Source organism: Musa acuminata, chromosome BXJ2-10 (assembly GCF_036884655.1).
Source record: "Musa acuminata AAA Group cultivar baxijiao chromosome BXJ2-10, Cavendish_Baxijiao_AAA, whole genome shotgun sequence".
In the NCBI taxonomy this organism is placed as follows: domain Eukaryota; kingdom Viridiplantae; phylum Streptophyta; class Magnoliopsida; order Zingiberales; family Musaceae; genus Musa; species Musa acuminata.
In genome coordinates, this window is record NC_088347.1 from 23575576 (window position 1) to 23599098 (window position 23523).

A 23523-nucleotide genomic window follows, 5' to 3' on the forward strand; every position below is an offset into this window, starting at 1 on the left:
ACTCGTCCCTATGCAAACTGCCGATGAAGTTCTCCGATGTATGAGGTGAAAACGACGGACGATAAGATTTAAACGTGGAATACATGTTTCATGGAATGTCGTTTCCTCTATCTTACCTTTAAAGCCCTCGAGTTAAGACTTCGTTGATAAGTGAATTCATCTGGGCAGTGCATAGGAACTGTGAGTTGATCGTATTTGCTTGCTACAAGTGCAATCTAAGATTATTCTTCTTCAGTATATGCTTACTCTATTTTGAGGAGACATATGACTATTGTTTTGACATGATTCTATTTTATCATGTTTTGGCCACGGATGTATCAAACAAAATGCAGAAGACCAAAATATTTAGTATATCAACATCTAAGAAGACTCCATTGCTTACACAAGATAATTTCTTGTTTTATGGCCCACAAGCACCATTTTGTACTTTTGACTTGGATATCAGCACGCATTCATCAATCTACAGTGACCACAAGCTAATGGGAATGTAGACTAGTTTTTGACGTCCTCAGTGATGCTGATGCAGAGATGAGGAAGATGCAGATCGCGGTACTTGCCACAATTTTCTCCTCTGTTGCAAGATGAAGGAAGAAGCATGTTCTTCTCCAAGTCCCTGATCCCCGCGAGGAAGTGCTGCTGTTAAAGATGCCACAAAGGATTCCACATGCTTTAATCCTTCTTCTGAGGAATTAGCTTCCCCTAACAGCTTAACAATTGCGCTTCCGACGATAACACCATCAGCTCCCCACAATGAAAGCTGAAGCAGCATTTTGCTGGTGTTAATCTCAGAAACAAGGCTTGACAAGAGCAGATCAATTGTGTCACTGACCTGTTTAACATGCTCTGGTTTTGATATGCCAAAGCCAACCGCAACAGGCTTTGCAGTTTTCTGTGAGAACATGGAACAAGATAAACAGGTTATCTGGCCTAGATTTGCACAAGTTTCTTCCTAAAAAGATCATGGAGTAGATAATTAGGACATGTAAGAAACATAAGAGAGGATAGAGAAGGAGCTCACCTCTTTGATTTCCTTGAGAAGAAACTGGACTTGTCTATTCACAGTGTCTCTTACACCAGTAACTCCAGCAGAACTTACCTGCATGATCAGGGAGGAGCCAAATCATGTAATAAGATTGGCAAAGATATTAGAATTATCCAGATTCTATATTTTGTTCAACTTGATTATTCTCTCTTTGTCTCGAGTTACATTTTTCTGGGTAATTGATTGAATATATAGAGAATCTGGATGACAAGCATATCGAAGAGATAAAGCATCAGAATGATTGATTCATTACCGATGACGAAATGTCATATATTACATAAACACTTGCAAATAAGAATACTTACTAGGTATATGAATCCTTCTGAAGCATCAGAAATGGCCTTCATTTTCTTGTTTGTGGTAGTAGGTGTAGTGAGCAAAACCTTTGATCGTAAGAAGATATAAAGATCACAAAATCAGAATTTCGCCAAAGGAGAAACTTAGTAATCTATTGTGGTTATAAAGACTACCACCATATGACTAAGTTAGATCACAATTTATAAATCCTAAACATACAGAAGAATCAAAGAAATGTGAAGAAAGAAGTTCCTTGATTTCAATAACTCTGATGCCTATGTAATTTATACCTCAAAGGAATACTAAACTGTGAAGTAGAGGGAACAAAGAGTTCAGCTTGAATAAGCCTACCATATCAACGTTTTTCTTGGCAGCTTCTCTCTTCAAATCAGCACTCTCTTCAAATGGAAGGTCTGGCACAATAAGCCCTGCAGAGTACACATTTAACATTTTTCTTACCATATGACAAATATTGTTCTCTTCATACGGTCAAATGTCTAGTAAGAACATTTGGCTAACAACAAAGCTTTGTCCTCTTCATAGAAATATGAAGAAATATTATCTTCCAAGTGTCGAACAATCAAATTTCATATGTCAGGTATATTTTGAAGTTGGAGAGAAGTGAAGCTTGAGCATCTGAACAAGTCATGCATTACCTTTGGCACCAGCATCTTCCAATGCAGACAAGAACCATTCACTTCTGCGGGCCAGTATTAGATTGTAATATGAGAATATTACAATCGGACAAGAGATTTGTGGAACTACCTGCATAAATTTGATCACACATTATATTCCTTTTCGAACTTCAAAAGTATGGGATGATCTCTGAAAGAGTTCAAGAAGATTGGACCGTAAGCAGCCCAACTGTCATGTGAAATTTCCGAGCATCCACATGGTGACATTCTTGGAGATTGTGGGTTAACCATTTAATTACAATGTGTTATAAGGGACAACTGCCTACAAGCTTATTTGCTGACTCCATTTGAACTTTATAATAACATGTTGCGAAAGTAATTCGAGGAACTAAGACCGAAACAAACTTTAGATTTTCCAAGTACATATCTTTTTTTTCAAAAGCAAGAGAGATTCTTTTATTGAATGGAGGCTTAAGTACCGAAAGGATTACCTGTTAATATGCTGTTTTCTTAATAGGTATTTGAGATGTTCATAGATCAGAAGGTGCTAATGTTGAAACCAATGCAACTCTACTCTAACAATCAGTTGCCGAACCAATGATTTTTTCAAAGTTAAGATTGTCGTAAGATATATTATAGATAGAGCTAACAAAGCAACAGACCTATGCATTAGTAGTAGGATGCTGTCTCTAAGGATGTCTCACCTCCTTTAACATGGAGATGACTGCTTCCATGTTTGTCTTGCCAGCCAAGGCTCTTTTGTTTGATGCCTACAGAAGGGGAAAAAAAAGGAACATGAATCTTATTAGATAGAAGCCTTGCTTCTTCTTTTTTTCTCTCTTAGGAAAAGATTGACTAGTGATACAAGAAATAATCAGAAATGAAAAAAATCAAGAACCTGTATCACAGGACCATCCAAAATAGGATTATTGTATGGCAACCCCAACTCGATTATATCAGCACCACAACAGTCCAGTAGCTTCAGGGCTTTTGCTGTTGTCGATAGATCAGGATCACCAGCAGTGATGTATGGTATAAATGCAACCTAAGCAGAGATAACATATCTTGTTAAAGATGACTAAGTAATCGACAGCTGCTTTTTCTGTAATGTTCATAATTTCTTCGGCAAAAGGAGCAGTGTTGTTGCTTATCCAGCAAAATAGCATTGATATGTGCTCTCAGACAGGGTCAACATCAGAACCTTCCATGAGGGCAATTAAATATAGAGGATGATGAAATACATATAGCCTCAATAGTTCCATATCCTTATGGATAGAGATGTTGCCATGTCCGATCTAGATTCAACTGCTTCATATGATGTTAATAGATATAACCTTTTAGATAATTGATTATTTCTATGTTTACTAAATATATTGCTCCATTCTCCTACAGATTTCCCTTTTGGAGGGCAATTCTTCCATAACATTTGCTTGTCATAGGACAAGGTCAGTTCTATCGGTAAAAGGTTAGGTCACATTAAAGAATGAATATTAGAATTAAGCAAGTTTCAGGTCAGGTCAGGTTGTCTAAGCACACATCCAGCTCAAAATGAAGTAATATTCATAATATTGCATGCATCCGATTGTTATTTAGACTGAGCTAGCTATGGATTAACCCAAACCAAGTTGCATCACTAGTTATATCATAGAAGTTCATGTTGAACATATACCAAGATGCAAATTCTGTTCATTTAGTCTCCCCTCAGTTTACACAGAAACAAGGAATTGTTCACTGAACTTTGAACCACTTCTACTCGAAGCTAAATCATCTTAGTCAAACTTCAAGAAAAAGATAGCAGCAGATGCGTAACCCGAAGGCAAGAAAGACAAGAGCTCACTCTTCCTTGTCTTCTTAAATCGGAGAAGGTTTCAGAGATTCCCAGCCCCTGAGCTCTCATCCTAAGAGAAGATTTTGGAGGGTGGTTCATCAGAATGGAGTGGAATCTGGGTTTTGCTGAAGAAACATGGAAGCAGCAGGAGTTGGGAGCCGCAGCCACGGTACCGGAAGCCATGACCTTTTATGCGTCGGAACACAAGGCTCACCTGAACTCTCCCCAAGCAATCCATGGCGTTTTATAGGGCTTCGAAAGAGCTCGACCACCTCGAGATTTACATGCTAAATGTGAATAGAGGAAGGACGAGGTTGGACGCGTCTCAATGCAAATATATATATATATATATATATATATATTACAAGAGACCAAAATAACAGACAATTATTGGACGCATAATTGAAGGACCCAACGGGACATGTTGCACTAGCAACAGCGATAGTTAATTTGATCTATTTCTTATATCATTAGACTCATCAATACATCAAATGACATTAAGATCAAAACCTAGAAATAAAATTATGAATTTTTTGATATTTTAATTTATTTTTAATTAAATCTTTAAAAAAACGTATAATTCGAATCAAAATTGAAACCAAAACTGATTAAATAAGATCTAAAACTGATCATTTGATTCCAAAAATTGGACTCCCGAATCACCAATTTCAGAATCGGAGTCTAATAATATATTATCTTTAAATCAAAATATTAAAATTTAGCCATATAAATAACTTGGATCAAGTGTTTAATTCAATCCTTTTTATCCAATGAAAATATTGATGGGGAATCAAAGAGGTAAAGGGGAAGCAGATGATGATACTTTTTCATTTTAATTTTTCCGTCCAGTAAAGTAATAGCATTTACAAGATTCTACATAATAAAAAATAATAAACTTAATCAAATATGAAAACAAACAATACATTGATCTTATTAGACGGATAAGGATGAGCACATTGACTTTTCAGGTGCTTGTATCAGTGGACCAAGCTATAAAAGATAACGACTGTTTGGTCATGAAGTTGAAGTCATAAATGGAGGATTAATCAATTCTTTTCGGTTGGATGGAAAAAAAAAAAAAGGAAGGGAAAGAGTCACTGTATGCAACCCAACAAATGCTTTTAATCGTCGAACACATGTTTCATGGTGTTTCCTCTATCTTACCTCTGAAACCCTTACGTTGAAAAGTGAATTCATCAGCACAGTGCACAGATAGGAACAGTTTGTTGATCTTACTTGCTGGCTATAAGTGCAATCTAAGATTATTCTTCTTCAGTATAAGCGTACACAATTTTCTCTCGGCTATAATAAGAGTTTCGAGATTTTGAAGGAACTCCTTTCTTTGTGAAAATAAGATCATTCTAAATTGTTGAGAAAGAGGATGAGAAAGAAAAGACCATTCCTTGTTTTCTCTCTAAACTTTCAGCACGTGAAGAACAACAAGAGAGCATGAAAAGCATGAAATGTTTCTTCCGATAGAGGAGGAAGAAATAAAAAAAAAAGGAGACGACAGTGACTTGTTGCGACAAAGCCGTTTAGCCTCATGAAATGTTTCATAGTGATCCTATTCGATTGATTCTTTATTATTATACATCTTTTCATTATGATTCTTTATTTTGTGATACAAGTGACAGATATATTTTCATATTATACATCTTTTTCCTGACGTAAGATACAAGAAAACTAAACAAAGTCTATTTTGCAAGACAGTGATCCTATTCTATTTCGTTGATCTTTCATTTTCATACATCTTTTTAATTATATCTTTTTCTTGATATGAGAGATAAGAAAACCAGAAGTCTATTTCCCTGTTGAGTCTTGGACGGGTTGATTTGAATATTAAGTTTAAATCTAATTTATTAAAAAAAAAAAAAGATGTGCGCGGGTTGAGAGGTATGCCAACGGTGGAAACAATACCGAGCATACAAAGAACAAAGTTAAGGTTTTGAGATTTTTGTTATACTATCAAGCGATAAAATTTTATCAATTTTGATCCAAATTTTATGTAGAGAATCATTGCAATAAGCTATATAATTTTAATGATGATTATCTATAATTCATCTTCTCTAATATACTTTTCTAATATACCCCCTTGGTGAGATCTAAATATTTTTTTTTTATTTAAATATATTTATGATGATGATGATATGTTACTGTTGAACCAAGATATATGTTCATGATATTATCGTGATCCTTTGGTTATTTAGAGAAGACTTATTGTAAATATATTTATGATGATGATGATATGTTACTGTTGAACCAAGATATATGTTCATGATATTATCGTGATCCTCTAGTTATTTAGAGAAGACTTATTGTAAATATATTATCATTATTGGTGATAGTGAAGGTTTGAAGTAGACTACGGTCCCATAATTTTTTTCGTATTGAATTTTTCATGTAAAAAATTTGGTATCTATTTTGTGATTGATTCATTGTTCTACTGTTTATATTGTTCTGATTAATAATTACATTTGATAATAAATTGATATTATGAAAAGAAACACATTTTGATACACAAAGACGAAAAGAATTATTCCGCTATAATATTTTTTCTCAGTGATCTCCTATTCGATTGATCTTTCATTTTCATTCATCTTTTCATTTTTAGTGATCTCCTATTCAATTGATCTCTAATTTCCAACATAAAAACTTGGATCTTTTCGAAATCTCTACTGCAAAAAGAAATGAAGAAGGCTGAAAACTGGTTCTTAACTTTGTTGCTAAGAAAATAATCATGACTAACTCATCATCTTCTATATAAAATAGTAAGGAGAATTCACCTCGCTAGTGTATTATTAGGTTTAATTGTGACCTCACCATGAATCCAAAACACATTATGGTTGGTGTTTGATTTTGTTGATCAATCACAATCATCATCATATTTAATAATCTTTCTAATCTTACTACTTTTAATAGTAATGAAGTCTGCGATGGTTGACAGTATGACAAAATACATAAGTAATATTTTGATAGATCATTTTCAAGATGCAAATTTCTCTTAAGACTTATTCAGAATAATCTAATAGGCTTATTTCAAACTTCATCATATTTAGGTTCTCGTTATATATTTCACTTTATTGATTATGTTACAAGATTCACTTGGGTTTATTTTGTGGAGAAAAAAAAAAATCAAAAGTGTTATTTTAAAATTTTAAGAGTTCAAGTTAACAATTAAAGTATTCTTGAAAGAAAAGTTAAAAGATTATGGACTGACAATAAAAGGAAATTCATTTTTGGTAGATTTTTTTCCTTTTGTGATGAGAATGATATAAAAGAAAACTTACATATGTAAATACACAACAACAAATTAGTATGACATAACAAAAAATTTTGACATCTTGTGGGGACTTGTAAGTGTTGATTTATACTAAGAATTTACTAAGAACCTTATGGATAGAAGGTATGACATGTGTAACTTATATTATTAATCGAGCTTATATTAGTCCAATCAATTTAAAGTCTCCATATGAGTTCATGTCTAGTGAGAAACTATTAAATATTTCAAACATTTGGTACATACTATATTAATATATTAGATTCAAGCAAGTATGATACTAAAGCCAAGAAATATATTTTTATTAGCTAAAAAAAAAAGGTTGAAAATGTATAGATCCACATATACATAGTTATGTGATGTCTCGATATATTGTGATTGAAGTTTATTCTTATTATTCTCCATAAATAGTTTACTTTGAAAATATCAATCACAATATTAAAAATGATACATGTTCAAAACTTGAGGTTGAGATTTTTCTTTGTTATCTAGTGCTCCTATGAATTTTGGCTTAGCTTCTTTTTCATTTGTATTTATTCATATTATTTTTCCCACCGATGATAGACTAAAGAGATGAAATGAGTAATAATATTGAGAAGATTAAAAAGGATAATTATCAAGCCAGTATATTATAGAGATAGAGATAGAGACGATGTAAGTATATGTCATTGTTTTTATTTTGAATCAAAGGTGTTAAGGAGTAGAGGGATGTCATGGATGAACAAACGAAGGTTTTTCAAAAAAAAAAAAGAACTTTCAGCATAGTTGAGGAAGAGGATGAGAAAGAAAAGACCATTCCCTTTTTTTCTCTGAACTTTCAGCATAGTGAAGAACACAAAGATAACATGGAAAAGGAACGACAGTGACTTGTTGCCACAAAGCTACAAGTGATTAGCCTCATCAAGAAAAGACCATTCCGTTTTTTTCTCTCAACTTTCAGCATAGTGAAAACAACAAGAGAACATGGAAAAGGAAACGACAGTGACTTGTTGCCACAAAGCTACAAGTGATTAGCCTCATGAACAGCTTCATAGTGATCCTATTCGATTGATTCTTTATTATTATAAATCTTTCCATTATGACTTTTTCCTGATACAAGGATATATTTCCATTATGTCTTTTTCCTGATGCAAGATACAAGAAACTAAACAAAGTCTATTTCCCAACATAGTGATCCTATTCTATTCAATTGATCTTTCATTTTCCTACATCTTTTTATTATGTCTTTTCCTGATATAAGAGACTAGAAAACTAAAAGTCTATTTCCCAACACAGTGATCCTATTCTATTCAATTGATCTTTTATTTTCATACTTCTTTTTATTATGTCTTTTTTTGATGTAAGAGATAAAAAAAATCAAAATTCGATTTCTCGATATCTTTTTAATTGATCTTTCATTTTCATACATCTTTTTATTATGCCTTTTCCTGATATAAGAGACAAGAAAACTAAATAAGAACTCTAATTTCCAACATAAAATCTTGGATATTTTCTAATTCTCTGCTGCAAAAACGAAATGAAGAAGGCTCGAAACTGGTTCTTAATTTTGTTGCTTAGAAAATAGTCATGATTAACTCATCATCTTCCGTGTAACATAGTAAGAAATATCTTAGGGATTCAGATTGCTGGTGTATTATTAGGTTTAATTGCAACCTCACCCATGATCCAAAATACATTATGGTTGTTGTTTGATTTTGTTTATCAATCACAATCACCAGCATTACAATTCTGAAGGGCATATATGACCTTAAATAATAAAATTTTAATGTTTCCGTATACTTATGATTGCCACTTTAACAAATGAGAGATATATAAGACTTTAAAGACCAAATGAGAGATGTATAAAAAGAAGCCACACAAGAATCGATGTGTATAGAATTTGCATAGAGTGACCAGAAGTGTTATGATTTAAAATATTATTTTTTTTTATTTTTAAATAAATTAATTAGATAGAGTCTTGGAAATAAAGATATCTTAGTTTAACGTGCTAATGAAGATAAATTTCTTTGTAACATAAAAGAATTAAATATAGATGTAGTACATATTAATAAAAGTATCAATGATTTATATATTTTATCAATATTTAATTCTTACATTGATAAGATGAGTACAAATGATAGTTTATCAATCTAAAATGTTAGATTTGATCATATAAATATTTTTAAATTAAAAATCACAATTAAAAAAGTATATTTAATAATTTTCCTAATCTTATTACTTTTAGTAGTAATGAAGTCTGTGAAGGTTACAAAACAGATAAGCAATATTTTAATAGATCATTTATAAGACTTATTTCAAACTCCATCTTATTTTTCTTAAGACTTATTCATAATAATCTAATAGGCTTATTTCAAACTCTATCTTATTTAGGTTCTCGTTATATATTTTACTTTATTGATGATGTTACAAGATTCACTTATGTTTATTTTATGAAGAAAAAAAAATCAAAAGTTTCATTTTAAAATTTTAGGGGTTCAAGTTAATATTAAAGTATTCTTGAAAGAAAAGTTAAAAGATTATGCACCGACAATGATAGGGAATTCATTTTTGGTAGATTTTTTTCTTTTTGTGATGAGAATGATATCAAAAGAAAACTTACATATGTAAATACACAACAACAAATTAGTGTGGCATAACAAAAAAAAATTGACATCTTGTGGGGATTTGTAAATGTTGATTTATACAAAAAATTTACCAAGAACCTTACGAGTGGAAAGTATGATATCTGCAACTTATGTTATTAATCGAGCTTTTATTAGTCCAATCAATTTAAAGTCTCCATATGAGTTCATGTCTAGTGAAAAATAATTAAATATTTCAGACTATTTGGTTTATACTATATTAATATACTAGATTCAAAGAGAAACAAGTATGATGTTAAAATCAAGAAATATATTTTTATTGGTCGAAGAAAAAAAGGTTAAAAATATATAGATCCATATATACATAGTTATGTGATATCTCGAGATATTCTTATTATTCTCCATAAGTAGTTTATTTTAAAAATATCAATTACAATATTAAAAATGATATATGTTCAAAACTACCGTTGAGATTTTTTTTTTTTTTGTCTAGTGCACCCATTGTTATCAAAATGAAATGTGTTATAAATCATATCATCCTCTCATACATGGACATAATAACGATGATGGCATTACTTAACTTATATTCTTATATGAGGGTCAACTTCAACACCTATCAAGAGGACAATTAAATATAATTATATATTCCTATGGATAGAGATGTTACCTTATTCTATTTAGATTCAGTTAGATTATTCTTTATAATTGGATAAGATATATATAATAGAATTAATTAAATTTTGATATTGACTAATAAAAAAATCCATATTATAGTAGAATTTCTTAGGGAATGCTACGAGAAACTCTCATAATAATTATCCTAAATCCTCTGCTCTCGTCGATAAATAGACAGGACATGTAAGGGATAAACAACGAATCTCATAGAGGATGCAGTTGAGAGATTATAGTTTCTCTCTCAACCTCTCTGAACCATTAATCTAAAGACGATGTCCGTATCACACAGAGATCCTTTTCAGATGATATCAAAATGTATGCATCGTAAAAATCGATCTAATGTTATTTGATTTCAATCCTAAAATAAAGGTTTTTTCGTATTATGTTAATAGATACAACCTTTTAGATAATTGATTATTTCTCTTTTTACTAAATATATTGCTCCATTCTCCTACGGATTTCCCTTTTGGAGGGTAATTCTTCAATTGATAAAAGATTAGGTCAGGTCAGGTTGTCTAAGCACACATCCAGCTCAAAATGAAATAATATTCATAATATTACATGCATCAGATTGTTATTTAGAGTGAGCTTCGAACCAGTTCTACTTGAAGCTAAATCATCTTAGTCAAGAGAAAATTGAAGGAAGAAACTTAAAAGAAAAAGATAGCAACAGATGCGTAACCCGAAGGCAAGAAAGACAAGAGCTCACTCTTCCTTGTCTTCTTAAATCGGAGAAGGTTTCGGAGATTCCTAGCCCCTGAGCTCTCATCAGAAGAGAAGGTTTTGGAGGGTGGCTCATCAGAAGGGAGTGGAATCTGGGTTTTGCTGAAGAAACATGGAAGCAGCAGGAGTCGGGAGCCGCAGCCACGGTACCGGAAGCCATGACCTTTTAAGCGTCGGAACACAAGGCTCACCTGAACTCTCCCCAAGCAATCCATGGCGTTTCATAGGGCTTCGAAAGAGCTCGGCCCCCTCGAGATTCACATGTTCAATGTGAACAGAGGAAGGACGAGGTTGGACTCGTCCCTATGCAAACTGCCGATGAAGTTCTCCGATGTATGAGGTGAAAACGACGGACGATAAGATTTAAACGTGGAATACATGTTTCATGGAATGTCGTTTCCTCTATCTTACCTTTAAAGCCCTCGAGTTAAGACTTCGTTGATAAGTGAATTCATCTGGGCAGTGCATAGGAACTGTGAGTTGATCGTATTTGCTTGCTACAAGTGCAATCTAAGATTATTCTTCTTCAGTATATGCTTACTCTATTTTGAGGAGACATATGACTATTGTTTTGACATGATTCTATTTTATCATGTTTTGGCCACGGATGTATCAAACAAAATGCAGAAGACCAAAATATTTAGTATATCAACATCTAAGAAGACTCCATTGCTTACACAAGATAATTTCTTGTTTTATGGCCCACAAGCACCATTTTGTACTTTTGACTTGGATATCAGCACGCATTCATCAATCTACAGTGACCACAAGCTAATGGGAATGTAGACTAGTTTCTGACGTCCTCAGTGATGCTGATGCAGAGATGATGAAGATGCAGATCGCGGTACTTGCCACAATTTTCTCCTCTGTTGCAAGATGAAGGAAGAAGCATGTTCTTCTTCAAGTCCCTGATCCCCGCGAGGAAGTGCTGCTGTTAAAGATGCCACAAAGGATTCCACATGCTTTAATCCTTCTTCTGTGGAATTAGCTTCCCCTAACAGCTTAACAATTGCGCTTCCGACGATAACACCATCAGCTCCCCACAATGAAAGCTGAAGCAGCATTTTGCTGGTGTTAATCTCAGAAACAAGGCTTGACAAGAGCAGATCAATTGTGTTACTGACCTGTTTAACATGCTCTGGTTTTGATATGCCAAAGCCAACCGCAACAGGCTTTGCAGTTTTCTGTGAGAACATGGAACAAGATAAACAGGTTATCTGGCCTAGATTTGCACAAGTTTCTTCCTAAAAAGATCATGGAGTAGATAATTAGGACATGTAAGAAACATAAGAGAGGATAGAGAAGGAGCTCACCTCTTTGATTTCCTTGAGAAGAAACTGGACTTGTCTATTCACAGTGTCTCTTGCACCAGTAACTCCAGCAGAACTTACCTGCATGATCAGGGAGGAGCCAAATCATGTAATAAGATATTAGAATTATCCGGATTCTATATTTTGTTCAACTTGAGTATTCTCTCTGAATCGAGTTACATTTTTATGGGTAATTGATTGAATATATAGAGAATCTGGATGGCAAGCATATAGAAGAGATAAAGCATCAGAACGATTGATTCATTACCGACGACGAAATTTCATATATTACATAAACACTTGCAAATAAGAATACTTACTAGGTATATGAATCCTTCTGAAGCATCAGAAATGGCCTTCATTTTCTTCTTTGTGGTAGTAGGTGTAGTGAGAAAAACCTTTGATCGTAAGAAGATATAAAGATCACAAAATCAGAATTCCTTCAAAGGAGAAACTTAGTAATCTATTGTGGCTATAAAGACTACCATATGACTAAGTTGATCACAATTTATAAATCCTTAACATACAGAAGAATCAAGAAATGTGAAGAAAGAAGCTACTTGATTTCAATAACTCCGATGGCTATGTAATTTATACCTCAAAGAAATACTAAACTATGAAGTAGAGGGAACAAAGAGTTTAGCTTGAATAAGCCTACCATATCAACGTTTTTCTTGGCAGCTTCTCTCTTCAAATCAGCACTCTCTTCAAATGGAAGGTCTGGCACAATAAGCCCTGCAGAGTACACATTTAACATTTTTCTGACCATATGACAAATATTGTTCTCTTCATACGGTCAAATGTCTAGTAAGAACATTTGGCTAACAACAAATCTATGTCCTCTTCATAGAAATATGAAGAAATATTATCTTCCAAGTGTAGAACAATCAAATTTCATATGTCAGGTATATTTTGAAGTTGGAGATAAGTGAAGCTTGAGCATCTGAACAAGTCATGCATTACCTTTGGCACCAGCATCTTCCAATGCAGACAAGAACCATTCACTTCTGCGGGCCAGTATTAGATTGTAATATGAGAATATTACAATCGGACAAGAGATTTGTGGAACTACCTGCATAAATTTGATCACACATTATATTCCTTTTGGAACTTCAAAAGTATGGGATGATCTCTGAAAGAGTTCAAGAAGATTGGCCCGAAAGCAACCCAACTGTAATGTGATATCACTGAGCATCCTCATGGTGACATTCTTGGAGATTGTGGGTTAACCATTTAATTACAATGTGTTATAAGGGACAACTGCCTACAAGCTTGTTTGCTGACTCCATTTGAACTTTATAATAACTTGTCAAAGTAATTGGAGGAACTAAGACCGAAACAAACATTAGATTTTCCAAGTGCATATCTTTTTTTTCAAAAGCAAGAGAGATTCTTTTATTGAATGGAGGCTTAAGTACCGAAAGGATTACCTGTTAATATGCTGTTTTTTTATTAGGCATTTGAGATGTTCATAGATCAGAAGGTGCTAATGTTGAAACCAAGGCAACTCTACTCTAACAATCAGTTGCCGAACCAATGATTTTTTCAAAGTTAAGATTGTCGTAAGATATATTATAGATAGAGCTAACAAAGCAACAGACCTATGCATTGGTAGTAGGATGCTGTCTCTAAGGATGGCTTACCTCCTTTAACATGGAGATGACTGCTTCCATGTTTGTCTTGCCAGCCAAGGCTCTTTTGTTTGATGCCTACAGAAGGGGAAAAAAAGGAACATGAATCTTATTAGATAGAAGTCTTGCTTCTTCTTTTTTTCTCTCTCTCTCTAAGGAAAAAAATCAGTGGCAAATATAGATTGACTGGTGATACAAGAAATAATCCGAAAAGAAAAAAATCAAGAACCTGTATCACAGGACCATCCAAAATAGGATTATTGTATGGCAACCCCAACTCGATTATATCAGCACCACAACAGTCCAGTAGCTTCAGGGCTTTTGCTGTTGTCGATAGATCAGGATCACCAGCAGTGATGTATGGTATAAATGCAACCTAAGAAGAGATAACATATCTTGTCAAAGATGATTAAGTAATCGACAACTGCTTTTTCTGTGATGTTCATAATTTCTTCAGCAAAAGGAGCAGTGTCGTTGCTTATCCGGCAAAATAGCATTGCTATGTGCTCTCAGACAGGGTCAACATCAGAACCTTCCATGAGGGCAATTAAATATAGAGGATGATGAAATACATATAGCCTCAATAGTTCCATATCCTTATGGATAGAGATGTTGCCTTGTCCGATCTAGAGTCACCTGCTTCATATGATGTCAATCGATACAACCTTTTAGATAACTATGTTTACTAAATATATTGCTCCATTCTCCTGCAGATTTCCCTTTTGGAGGGCAATCCTACAGATTTCACCTCGCAATTCTTCCCTTTTGAAGCTAAATCATCTTAGTTAAGAGAAAATTGAAGGAAGAAACTTAAAAGAAAAAGATAGCAGGAGATGCGTAACCCGAAGGCAAGAAAGACAAGAGCTCACTCTTCCTTGTCTTCTTAAATCGGAGAAGGTTTCGGAGATTCCCAGCCCCTGAGCTCTCATCCTAAGCGAAGATTTTGGAGGGTGGTTCATCAGAATGGAGTGGAATCTGGGTTTTGCTGAAGAAACATGGAAGCAGCAGGAGTTGGGAGCCACAGCCACGGTACCGGAAGCCATGATCTTTTAGGCGTCGGAACACAAGGCTCACCTGAACTCTCCCCAAGCAATCCATGGCGTTTTATAGGGCTTCGAAAGAGCTCGACCACCTCGAGATTCACATGCTCAAAGTGACCAGAGGAAGAAGAAGAAGGTTGGAATCTTCTCTATGCAAACTGCTGATCAAGTTGTCCGATGTACCGAGGTGAAAAGGACAGACAACAAGAAGCACAACGTTTTACACCCACCGACGGATTTTGGCATGCGGTGACTGTTCTTTTGTTGGATGTACGGAAGTTCAAAGCCAAGTTTGCTATATATTATTAGTATGGATAATATAGATTCGGTTACATGATGTATGATATCTATTTATAAAATATTAAGAATTTAAAATTTTATTTGATATATTTGAGAGTGTCAATTAATTTATTGATAAATATTTTATATCAGAATCCTAGTTTGGCCACTTATATTTACGATATAGATTCAGATGCATGTGCATAGATAGATGTGGGGACCATTTGTAGCTTGCAATGTGAAACGTGTGTTTTCCCCTTTTTTGGGTTATGTTCCCGGCAATGTGAAACTGTCACAATCCATGAGCTTCTAGAAGATGATGATGCATCTGTCCCTGCGAATCCATAAATATCATGTGATTTGCAAGGAATGATGGTGTATCTTTTATAAGGTTATATCGAGAGATGGGGCGGTCCGAATCGAAATCAAATCGGGTTAAAACTAAATTCGAACCGAGTTAAAATCGGAACCGAAATAGTATGATAGTTTATCCGTTTCAAATCGAACCAATGGTTCAATTCTAGAATCGACGATTTCATATTTTAAAAAAAAGGGTCGAAGTACCTTTGATTAATAGTTTGAGATTATTTTGAAAATAAATATTTTGATGAATGTGTTTATTTTTGTTTTGATTTTAGAGTGATTATCGATAAATACACTATTAGATTAGATGAGAATCACGATGTATTGTAACAAAAAAAAAAAAATACAAGAGATCATCCGCGAAGATAACGAATAATTGTTCGATGTATCAATTGAACTAACCGTCACATACAAACTTCTTAACAGGATGTTAATACTTAGGAATGGTCGAAGGGTTAACAGCCTCATTTTAATTGAATTTGATGGTCGTTTTAGGCTTGTAAATAAATATTATGTCATGTGGATACTTGTGAGAGATATTCGATCTATAGTGGACCATTTTAACCCTTTGTTGTGTAACAGTTTAGAGTTTATAAAGTTTGTTTATAATTTGCATTTGCTATGAAGTATTTTATGAAATATTTACTTGTGGATCACGAGTGAGATGTTTTCTCTAACCCGTTTTCTCTTTTATATGTCCTAAAGGACCATGGGAGGTTTATGGGAAGTTGACCTTTGCGGATATACACGCAAGGGTGCTGCATGACTTAGGCAAAACCAGCTAAATCCATGACAGATGGTATCAGAGCAGGACAAGCACTCATAGAAATACTTGGTATGCAAACGTGGGGGACCTAGTAGGGTTGCGTTAAGGGCAGCCAGTATGCGCCAGCGTTTGGGGGGAAAACAGGTATGGAGATGTTGGGAAAAAGAAGTCGCTTAGAGGAACGGACAATTGAGATTGACATTTAGAGAAATGGCCAACCCTTCGCATAAGAGGCACCATGAGGATAAGCAAGATAGGAAGAATGTATAACTCACAAAGGTTGGGATGGCTAAATTTGAGCTATGGCTCAACGTTGACAATCATACTTGATGGTGCTCAAGGCAAGCAATGCACTTGGTAAAGGATAAGACAATGTAAGATGGAATGAATTATTCAGTGACCGAAAGAGTTGTGCAAAGCTCACAGAGGTGAGGGGAATTGCTAACTCGAAGAATTTGATACTCATGCAAAGGCTTGTATATGAATGATGGAGTGTTCATAGCCATCCCAAGGTGACCGAATCTCTGTTGGGAAATCCTTGGGGGCGACATCACATGCGCAGCAGAAGAACAAGAAAACAAAATCCCCGATTCCCAAAGAGATGTTCGTCGTCGTGCGAAGATTGGTACGTAAAAAATCCGTGAAACATGAAACTGCGTATAGAGTAGATTATGTTACCTAGGGAGATCGTATATCCCTGTTTCATTGCAGATCCTTAGGAGAGGGTGAAGGAGGTCAAGCGTCCTCCTCTCTAGCGGTGATCCACACAGTAGGGTTGCGACGACGCTCCTCAAAACTCCAGGCCTACTCAGAGGTGGAGATGGAAAGGAGAATAGGAAAAGACAAACAAAAGCTCTCTACCCTATGGGGCTCTGAATCCCTTCTATTTATAGAGGTCCCCTATCAAACCCTAATGGGTCCTCCCCTAGTGGGTATTGGATATGCATCCAATAAGGCAAGGGTTTCGTCGGATATCTTATATCTGAACCTCTATTCATCGCAATGCCTACCATATGTGTGTGACCCTCTAGGCCCAATATCGAGCTGGCCGTGAGTCATACCTGTCAGAACTCCTTCTAACTCAGTGAATTATTATCTCTGTAATAATTCACTCGACTCATCGACTACGGATGTACTAGGCCACTACGCCGTAGTCCCCAGACGATACAGGGGAATCCAATCCATTGGACCTGTCTGTCCTCAGTTACCGTGTACCTATAGTCCCTCATCCATCTAATATCCCAGAGACCGTATATAGAGCATGGTGTTGTCATACCCATACGGTTTCTTCTCGAGTCTCGCTCTAATCGGATTCTCCCGGAGAACTCTTTCTCTCTCAACCCGAATGACCCTGGCCAGAGATTTGTCTGAGCAAGAACACATGGGATATTCCTCTCATGACGCCGAGAGTGGATGATCCTCTATTGACACTCAATAGCCCTCGTAAGGTCGACTACCACTCCCAATGACTAGCTATACTAGATCTGGGACAGCCAAACCTATAAGTCTGGTATCAAAGAGTGGAGCACTCATATAGGACATCCTTGGTGTCTCAAGTCTAAGAACCAGATACACCACTAGGACTACGGAATCACTGTCTGACAATAAGGCATCATCAACTATCCAGCATTCCGTAAGCGGATCAATCAGTTAAGTCATTCTCCAATGAACACCTGTACTGTATCCCTAGTGTCCCTACACAAGCAGCTATGAGACCAGCTGCATCCATCATATGGACGGGTATACAGCACACAAGTCTGTCCGGTTATCACGATATCCCTCTCGAGTAACATATGACCGGGATTATTTAGGATATGTGTTTAAAGGTGAATCGATCTCACTATCGTGATCTCATCACGATCCGATTCCCATTGCACAAATTTAAGGACATCACAATATATGTATGCATTTATGCAATAGTTATAAAGTGATATATGTCAAAATATAATAAAAAAAAGCTCAACGCTAAGTTTGCTAGATATTATTTGTATGGATAATATAGATTCCGATAGGTGATATATGATATATGATTTTAAATCTCATACTTTTATTTATAGTTTAAACAGAAGATATCAAACTTGATTTTTTTTACGTGAGACTACGTGAAACTTATCATACAAACATTCTTCTTTCACAATTTTCTCCCCCCTATAACAAGAGTTCTGAGATTTTGAAGGAACTCCTTTCTTTGTGAAAATAAGATCATTCTAAGTTGCTGAAGAGGATGAGAAAGAGAAAACAAGGAACTCCTTGTTTTCTCTCTTAACTTTCAGCACGTGACGAACAACAAGAGAGCATGAAAAACATGCAAGTGATTAGCTTCGGATAGAGGAGGAAGAAAGAAAAAAAAAAGAAAAAAAGAGACGACAGTGACTTGTTGCGACAAAACCGTTTAGCCTCATGAACTGTTTCGATCCTATTCGATTGATTCTTTATTATTATATATCTTTTCATTATGACTTTTTCGTGATGCAAGAGACAGATATATTTCCAGTCTTTTGCCTGACGTAAGAAACAAGATAACTAAACAAAGTCTATTTCCCAATACAGTGATCTTTCATTTTCATACATCTTTTCTTTCCTTTTTCACATCTTTTTATTATATCTTTTTCTTGATATGAGAGATAAGAAAATCAAAAGTCTATTTCTCTGTTGGGTCTTAGACAGGTTGATTTGAATATTAAGTCTAAATCTAATTTATTAAAAAAAAGTGAAGATGTGCGCCGGTTGAGAGGCATGCGAACGGTGGAAACAATATGGAGCAGAAAAAGAAATTTAAGATTTTGAGATTTTTATTAGATGATCAAACAGTAAAATTTTATCAATTTTGATCTAAATTTTATGTGAAGAATTCTTACAATAAGCTCTATAATTTTAATAATGATTATCTATAATTTATCTTCTCTAATATATTTTTTTAATATATTCACTTTGAGAGATCTAAATCTTTTCTTTGTTTAAATATATTTATGATGATAATGATATATTACTGTTGAACCAAGATATATGTTCATGATATTATCGTAATTCTCTAGTTATTTGGAGAAGACTTATTGTAAATATGTTATCATTATTAGTGATAATGAAGATTTGAAGTAGACTATAGTTCCATGGTTTTTTTCGTATTGGATTTTTCACGTAAAAAATTTGGTATCTCACTTTGTGATTGATTCATTGTTTTACTGTTTATACTATACTGATTAATATTTACTTTTGATAATAAGTTGATATTACGATGAGAAACATATTTTGATACACAAAGAAGAAAAGAATTATTCTGCTATAATAGTTTTTCTCAATGATCTCCTATTCAATGATCTTTCATTTTCATTCATCTTTTTATTATGTCTTTTCTTGATGTAAGACACAAGAAAACCAAAAGTCTATTTCCCAACATAGAGTGATCATATTCAATTAATCTTTCATTTTCATACTTCTTTTTATTATGTCTTTTCGTGATATAAGAGACAAGAAAACTAAATAAGAACTCTAATTTCCAACATAAAAACTTGGATCTTTTCGAAATCTCTGCTGCAAAAAGAAATGAAGAAGGCTCAAAACTGGTTCTTAACTTTGTTGCTTAGAAAATAGTCATGACTAACTCACCATCTTCTATATAAAATAGTAAGGAATATCTTAGGAATTCAACTGGCTGGTGGATTATTAGGTTTAATTGTGACCTCACCCATGAATCCAAAACACATTATGGTTGGTGTTTGATTTTGTTGATCAATCACAATCATCATCATTACAATTCTGAAGGGCATATATGACCTTAAATAACAAAATTTTAGTGTTTCCTCGAAGAGAAACGTGTACTTCTGATTGCCATAATAATAAATGAGAGATGTATACGGCTATAAATAACAAATGAGAGATGTATACGAGGAAGCTACACAAGAATCGATTTGCATCGAATTAGCATAGGCTAATGACAAGTGTTATGATTTAAAGTATTATTTTTATTTTTTAAATAAATTAATTATATAGATTCTTGGAAATAAAGATCTCTTAGTTTTATGTACTAATGAAGTCAAATTTCTTCGCAACTTAAAAATATTTAATGTAGATGTAGTAGGTATTAATAAAAGGATCAAAGATTTATATATTTTATCAATATTTAATTCTTATGTTGATAAGATGAGTACAAATGATGGATTATCAATCTAAAATGTTATACTTGGTCATATAAATATTCTCAAATTAAAATTTTTGATGTAAAAAAGTATATTTAATAATCTTTCTAATCTTACTACTTTTAATAGTAATGAAGTCTGTGATGGTTGTCAGAATGACAAAATACATAAGCAATATTTTGATAGATCATTTTCAAGATGTAATAGGCTTATTTCAAACTTCATCTTATTTAGCTTTTCATTATATATTTCACTTTATTGATGATGTAACAAGATTCACTTACATTTATTTTATGAAAAAAATCAAAAGTTTTATTTTAAAATTTTAGGAGTTCAAGTTAATAATTAAAGTATTCTTGTAAGAAAAGTTAAAAGATTATGCACCGACAATGACAATGATAGGGAGTTCATTTTTGGTAGATTTTTTTTCTTTTATAAAGAGAATGATATCAAAAGAAAATTTACATATGTAAATACACAACAACAAATTAGTATGGCATAAAAAAAAATTTGACATCTTGTGGGGACTTATAAGTGTTGACTTATACTAAGAATTTACTAAGAACCTTATGGGCAGAAGATATGACATGTGTAATTTATGTTATTAATTGAGCTTTTATTAGTCTAATCAATTTAAAGTCTCAATATGAGTTCATGTCTAGTGAGAAGCAATTAAACATTTTAGGGTATTTGGTTCATACTATATTAATATACTAGATTCAAAGAGAAGAAAATATGATACTAAAGCTAAGAAATCTATTTTTATTGATTTTGAAAAAAAGGAAAAAAAATTAAAAATACATAGATCCATATATACATAGTTATGTGATATCTCAAGATATTGTGATTAATGAAGTTTATTCTTATTATTCTCCATAGGTAGTTTACTTTAAAAATATCAATCACAATATTAAAAATGATACATGTTCAAAACTTAAGGTTGAGATTTTTCTTGTTATATAGTGCTCATACGAATTTTGGCTTAGCTTCTTCCTCATTTGTATTTACTCATATTATTTCCTCATCACCAATGGTAGACTAAAGTGATAAAATGAGTAATAATGTTGAGAATATTAAAAAGGATAATTATCAAGACAATATATTATGTAGATAGAGACAATATAAGTATATGTCATTGTTTTTATTATGAATCAATTGATGATCTTGAGCCTACTTGTTTTGATAAGGTCAAAGGTGTTAAGGAGTAGAGAGATGTCATCGATGAAGAAATGAAAGTTTTTCATAAAAATTAACATAAGATCTAGTGCTAAAGCTTGTAAATATATATTTAATTAGATAGAAATATAGATTACTATAATATAAGACTTATTGCAAAGAGATTTTCTTAAAAATACGAAGAAGATCATGAGAAACCCTTTAGCCAAGATGACATCTGCTAGGATAGTGAGAGCTCTAGCAGCTAATCTTTGATGAAAACCTTGACAACTTAATATGAAGCATGCCTTCCTATATGATGAAATTGGCAATGACATTTATATGAAAGAATTACTAGGGTACAATCCTATTTCTTAATCAAATTATATTTGTAAACTCAAGAAGGCTCTCTTTGGGTTACAGCAAGTTTCTAGAGCATAGTACAAAAAAAATTACTTGATACTTACATTTCTATGGTTTTTTTTTCGATCCTCACTTATTTATAAAAAAAATAAGAAAGCATATATATTATTGTTCTTCTATATATGAATGATATGATCATCATTGATAATGATAAAATAAAGATTTTACTATACTTGATGCAAATATAAAAAGCTAAGTTATAATGATGATAAGAATCTTTTGGTCCCTTGATTTTCTTTATGCTGTTATCGATAATATCTTCTAGTTTAGAATTACAAAATAAGATGTGATAGTCATTTTATGTAACCTTAGAGGAAGACACATCTTAATGTAACAAAGAGAATTTTAAAATATATAAATTCTATTATTAGTTTGAGATTATTTTATAAGAAGGGCATGCATCTTGAATTACATAGTTATGTAAATATTGATTTAGGAGGTGATTTGGATAATCATATATCCACTTCTAGTTATATCTTTTTATATAATTCTATTGGTATCTGTAGTATGAAATAATAATCACTCTCTTTTTATAACCAAAGTAGAATACAAGGCTTCTTTTTATAACCAAAGTAGAATGTATATGATTAAAGCATTTAATTGAGGGCATTTGCTATCAAATTAAGAAACTAACTATTTACGGGTATGATAATCAAAGTGTCTTAAAATTAGCTATAAATCTAATTTGTTATATAAGGATCAAGCATATTAAAATTGAACATCATTTCAATTGAGAAAATGTGCTTGAAGGAGTTATTAAGGTTATGAAGATCAAAAGCAAAGATAATGTCATATGTATCTTTATCAAATCTCTCTGAATTATCTCCAAAATTATATTTTAAGAGGGAGTATTAAAATTTAAAGTGCTATCTTTTAGAAGTTTTAGATTCTTATCTCTTATCTTTTAAATAAATTAACTAGCTAGAATTTTAAAAATAAGGGTCTCATGATTTAAATTATTATTCTATACCTATAAATAGATAACATCTCCAAATCTAAATGTTTGGGTCTACAAGGCTTAAGTCAAATAATAGTTCAAGATCTAAGTATTATTTTTTAAAAGTTGAATATAATTTTTCTTTTTTACTTTCATCTTAATATCTTTTTTTATTTGATTTAATCTTGAACTAATAGTATCTTATTACTATTATTTAAAAAAGATTACATTTACATATCATCTATCCCTTACTTCACTAGAAGAAAGTAGAGGCACACAAGTAACTTCATATCAACATACAAGTGTGCTGTTCAACATCAAAACTCGCTGTTCTTTTTAGTTTAAAGTTTTAGATGAAGAAGGCATTGTTTTCTGATCAAAGTTACAGAAGAGACATTAATATTTATGTTGGATTTGCCTATCC

General features: G+C 33.1%; 2 protein-coding genes across 2 annotated transcripts; both read right to left on the reverse strand.

Moving 5' to 3' along the window:
- Positions 1-354: 354 nt before the first annotated feature.
- On the reverse strand, positions 355-3999 carry LOC135624565 (tryptophan synthase alpha chain-like). Its single transcript, XM_065128309.1, has 9 exons — positions 3812-3999; positions 2873-3019; positions 2679-2744; positions 1996-2104; positions 1691-1767; positions 1348-1425; positions 1019-1096; positions 830-889; positions 355-757 (listed from the first exon to the last, which is right to left on the reverse strand). Exons 1-9 carry the CDS (start codon positions 3983-3985, stop codon positions 509-511), a joined length of 1038 nt encoding a protein of 345 aa, XP_064984381.1. The 5' UTR covers positions 3986-3999; the 3' UTR covers positions 355-508.
- A 7714-nt stretch (positions 4000-11713) lies between these two features.
- Positions 11714-15188, reverse strand: LOC135624564 (tryptophan synthase alpha chain-like). The gene is made up of 9 exons (XM_065128308.1): positions 14870-15188; positions 14230-14376; positions 14013-14078; positions 13333-13441; positions 13028-13104; positions 12690-12767; positions 12373-12450; positions 12184-12243; positions 11714-12111 (listed from the first exon to the last, which is right to left on the reverse strand). The coding sequence occupies exons 1-9, from the start codon at positions 15041-15043 to the stop codon at positions 11863-11865; spliced, it is 1038 nt and encodes a 345-aa protein (XP_064984380.1). The 5' UTR covers positions 15044-15188; the 3' UTR covers positions 11714-11862.
- Positions 15189-23523: the final 8335 nt, after the last annotated feature.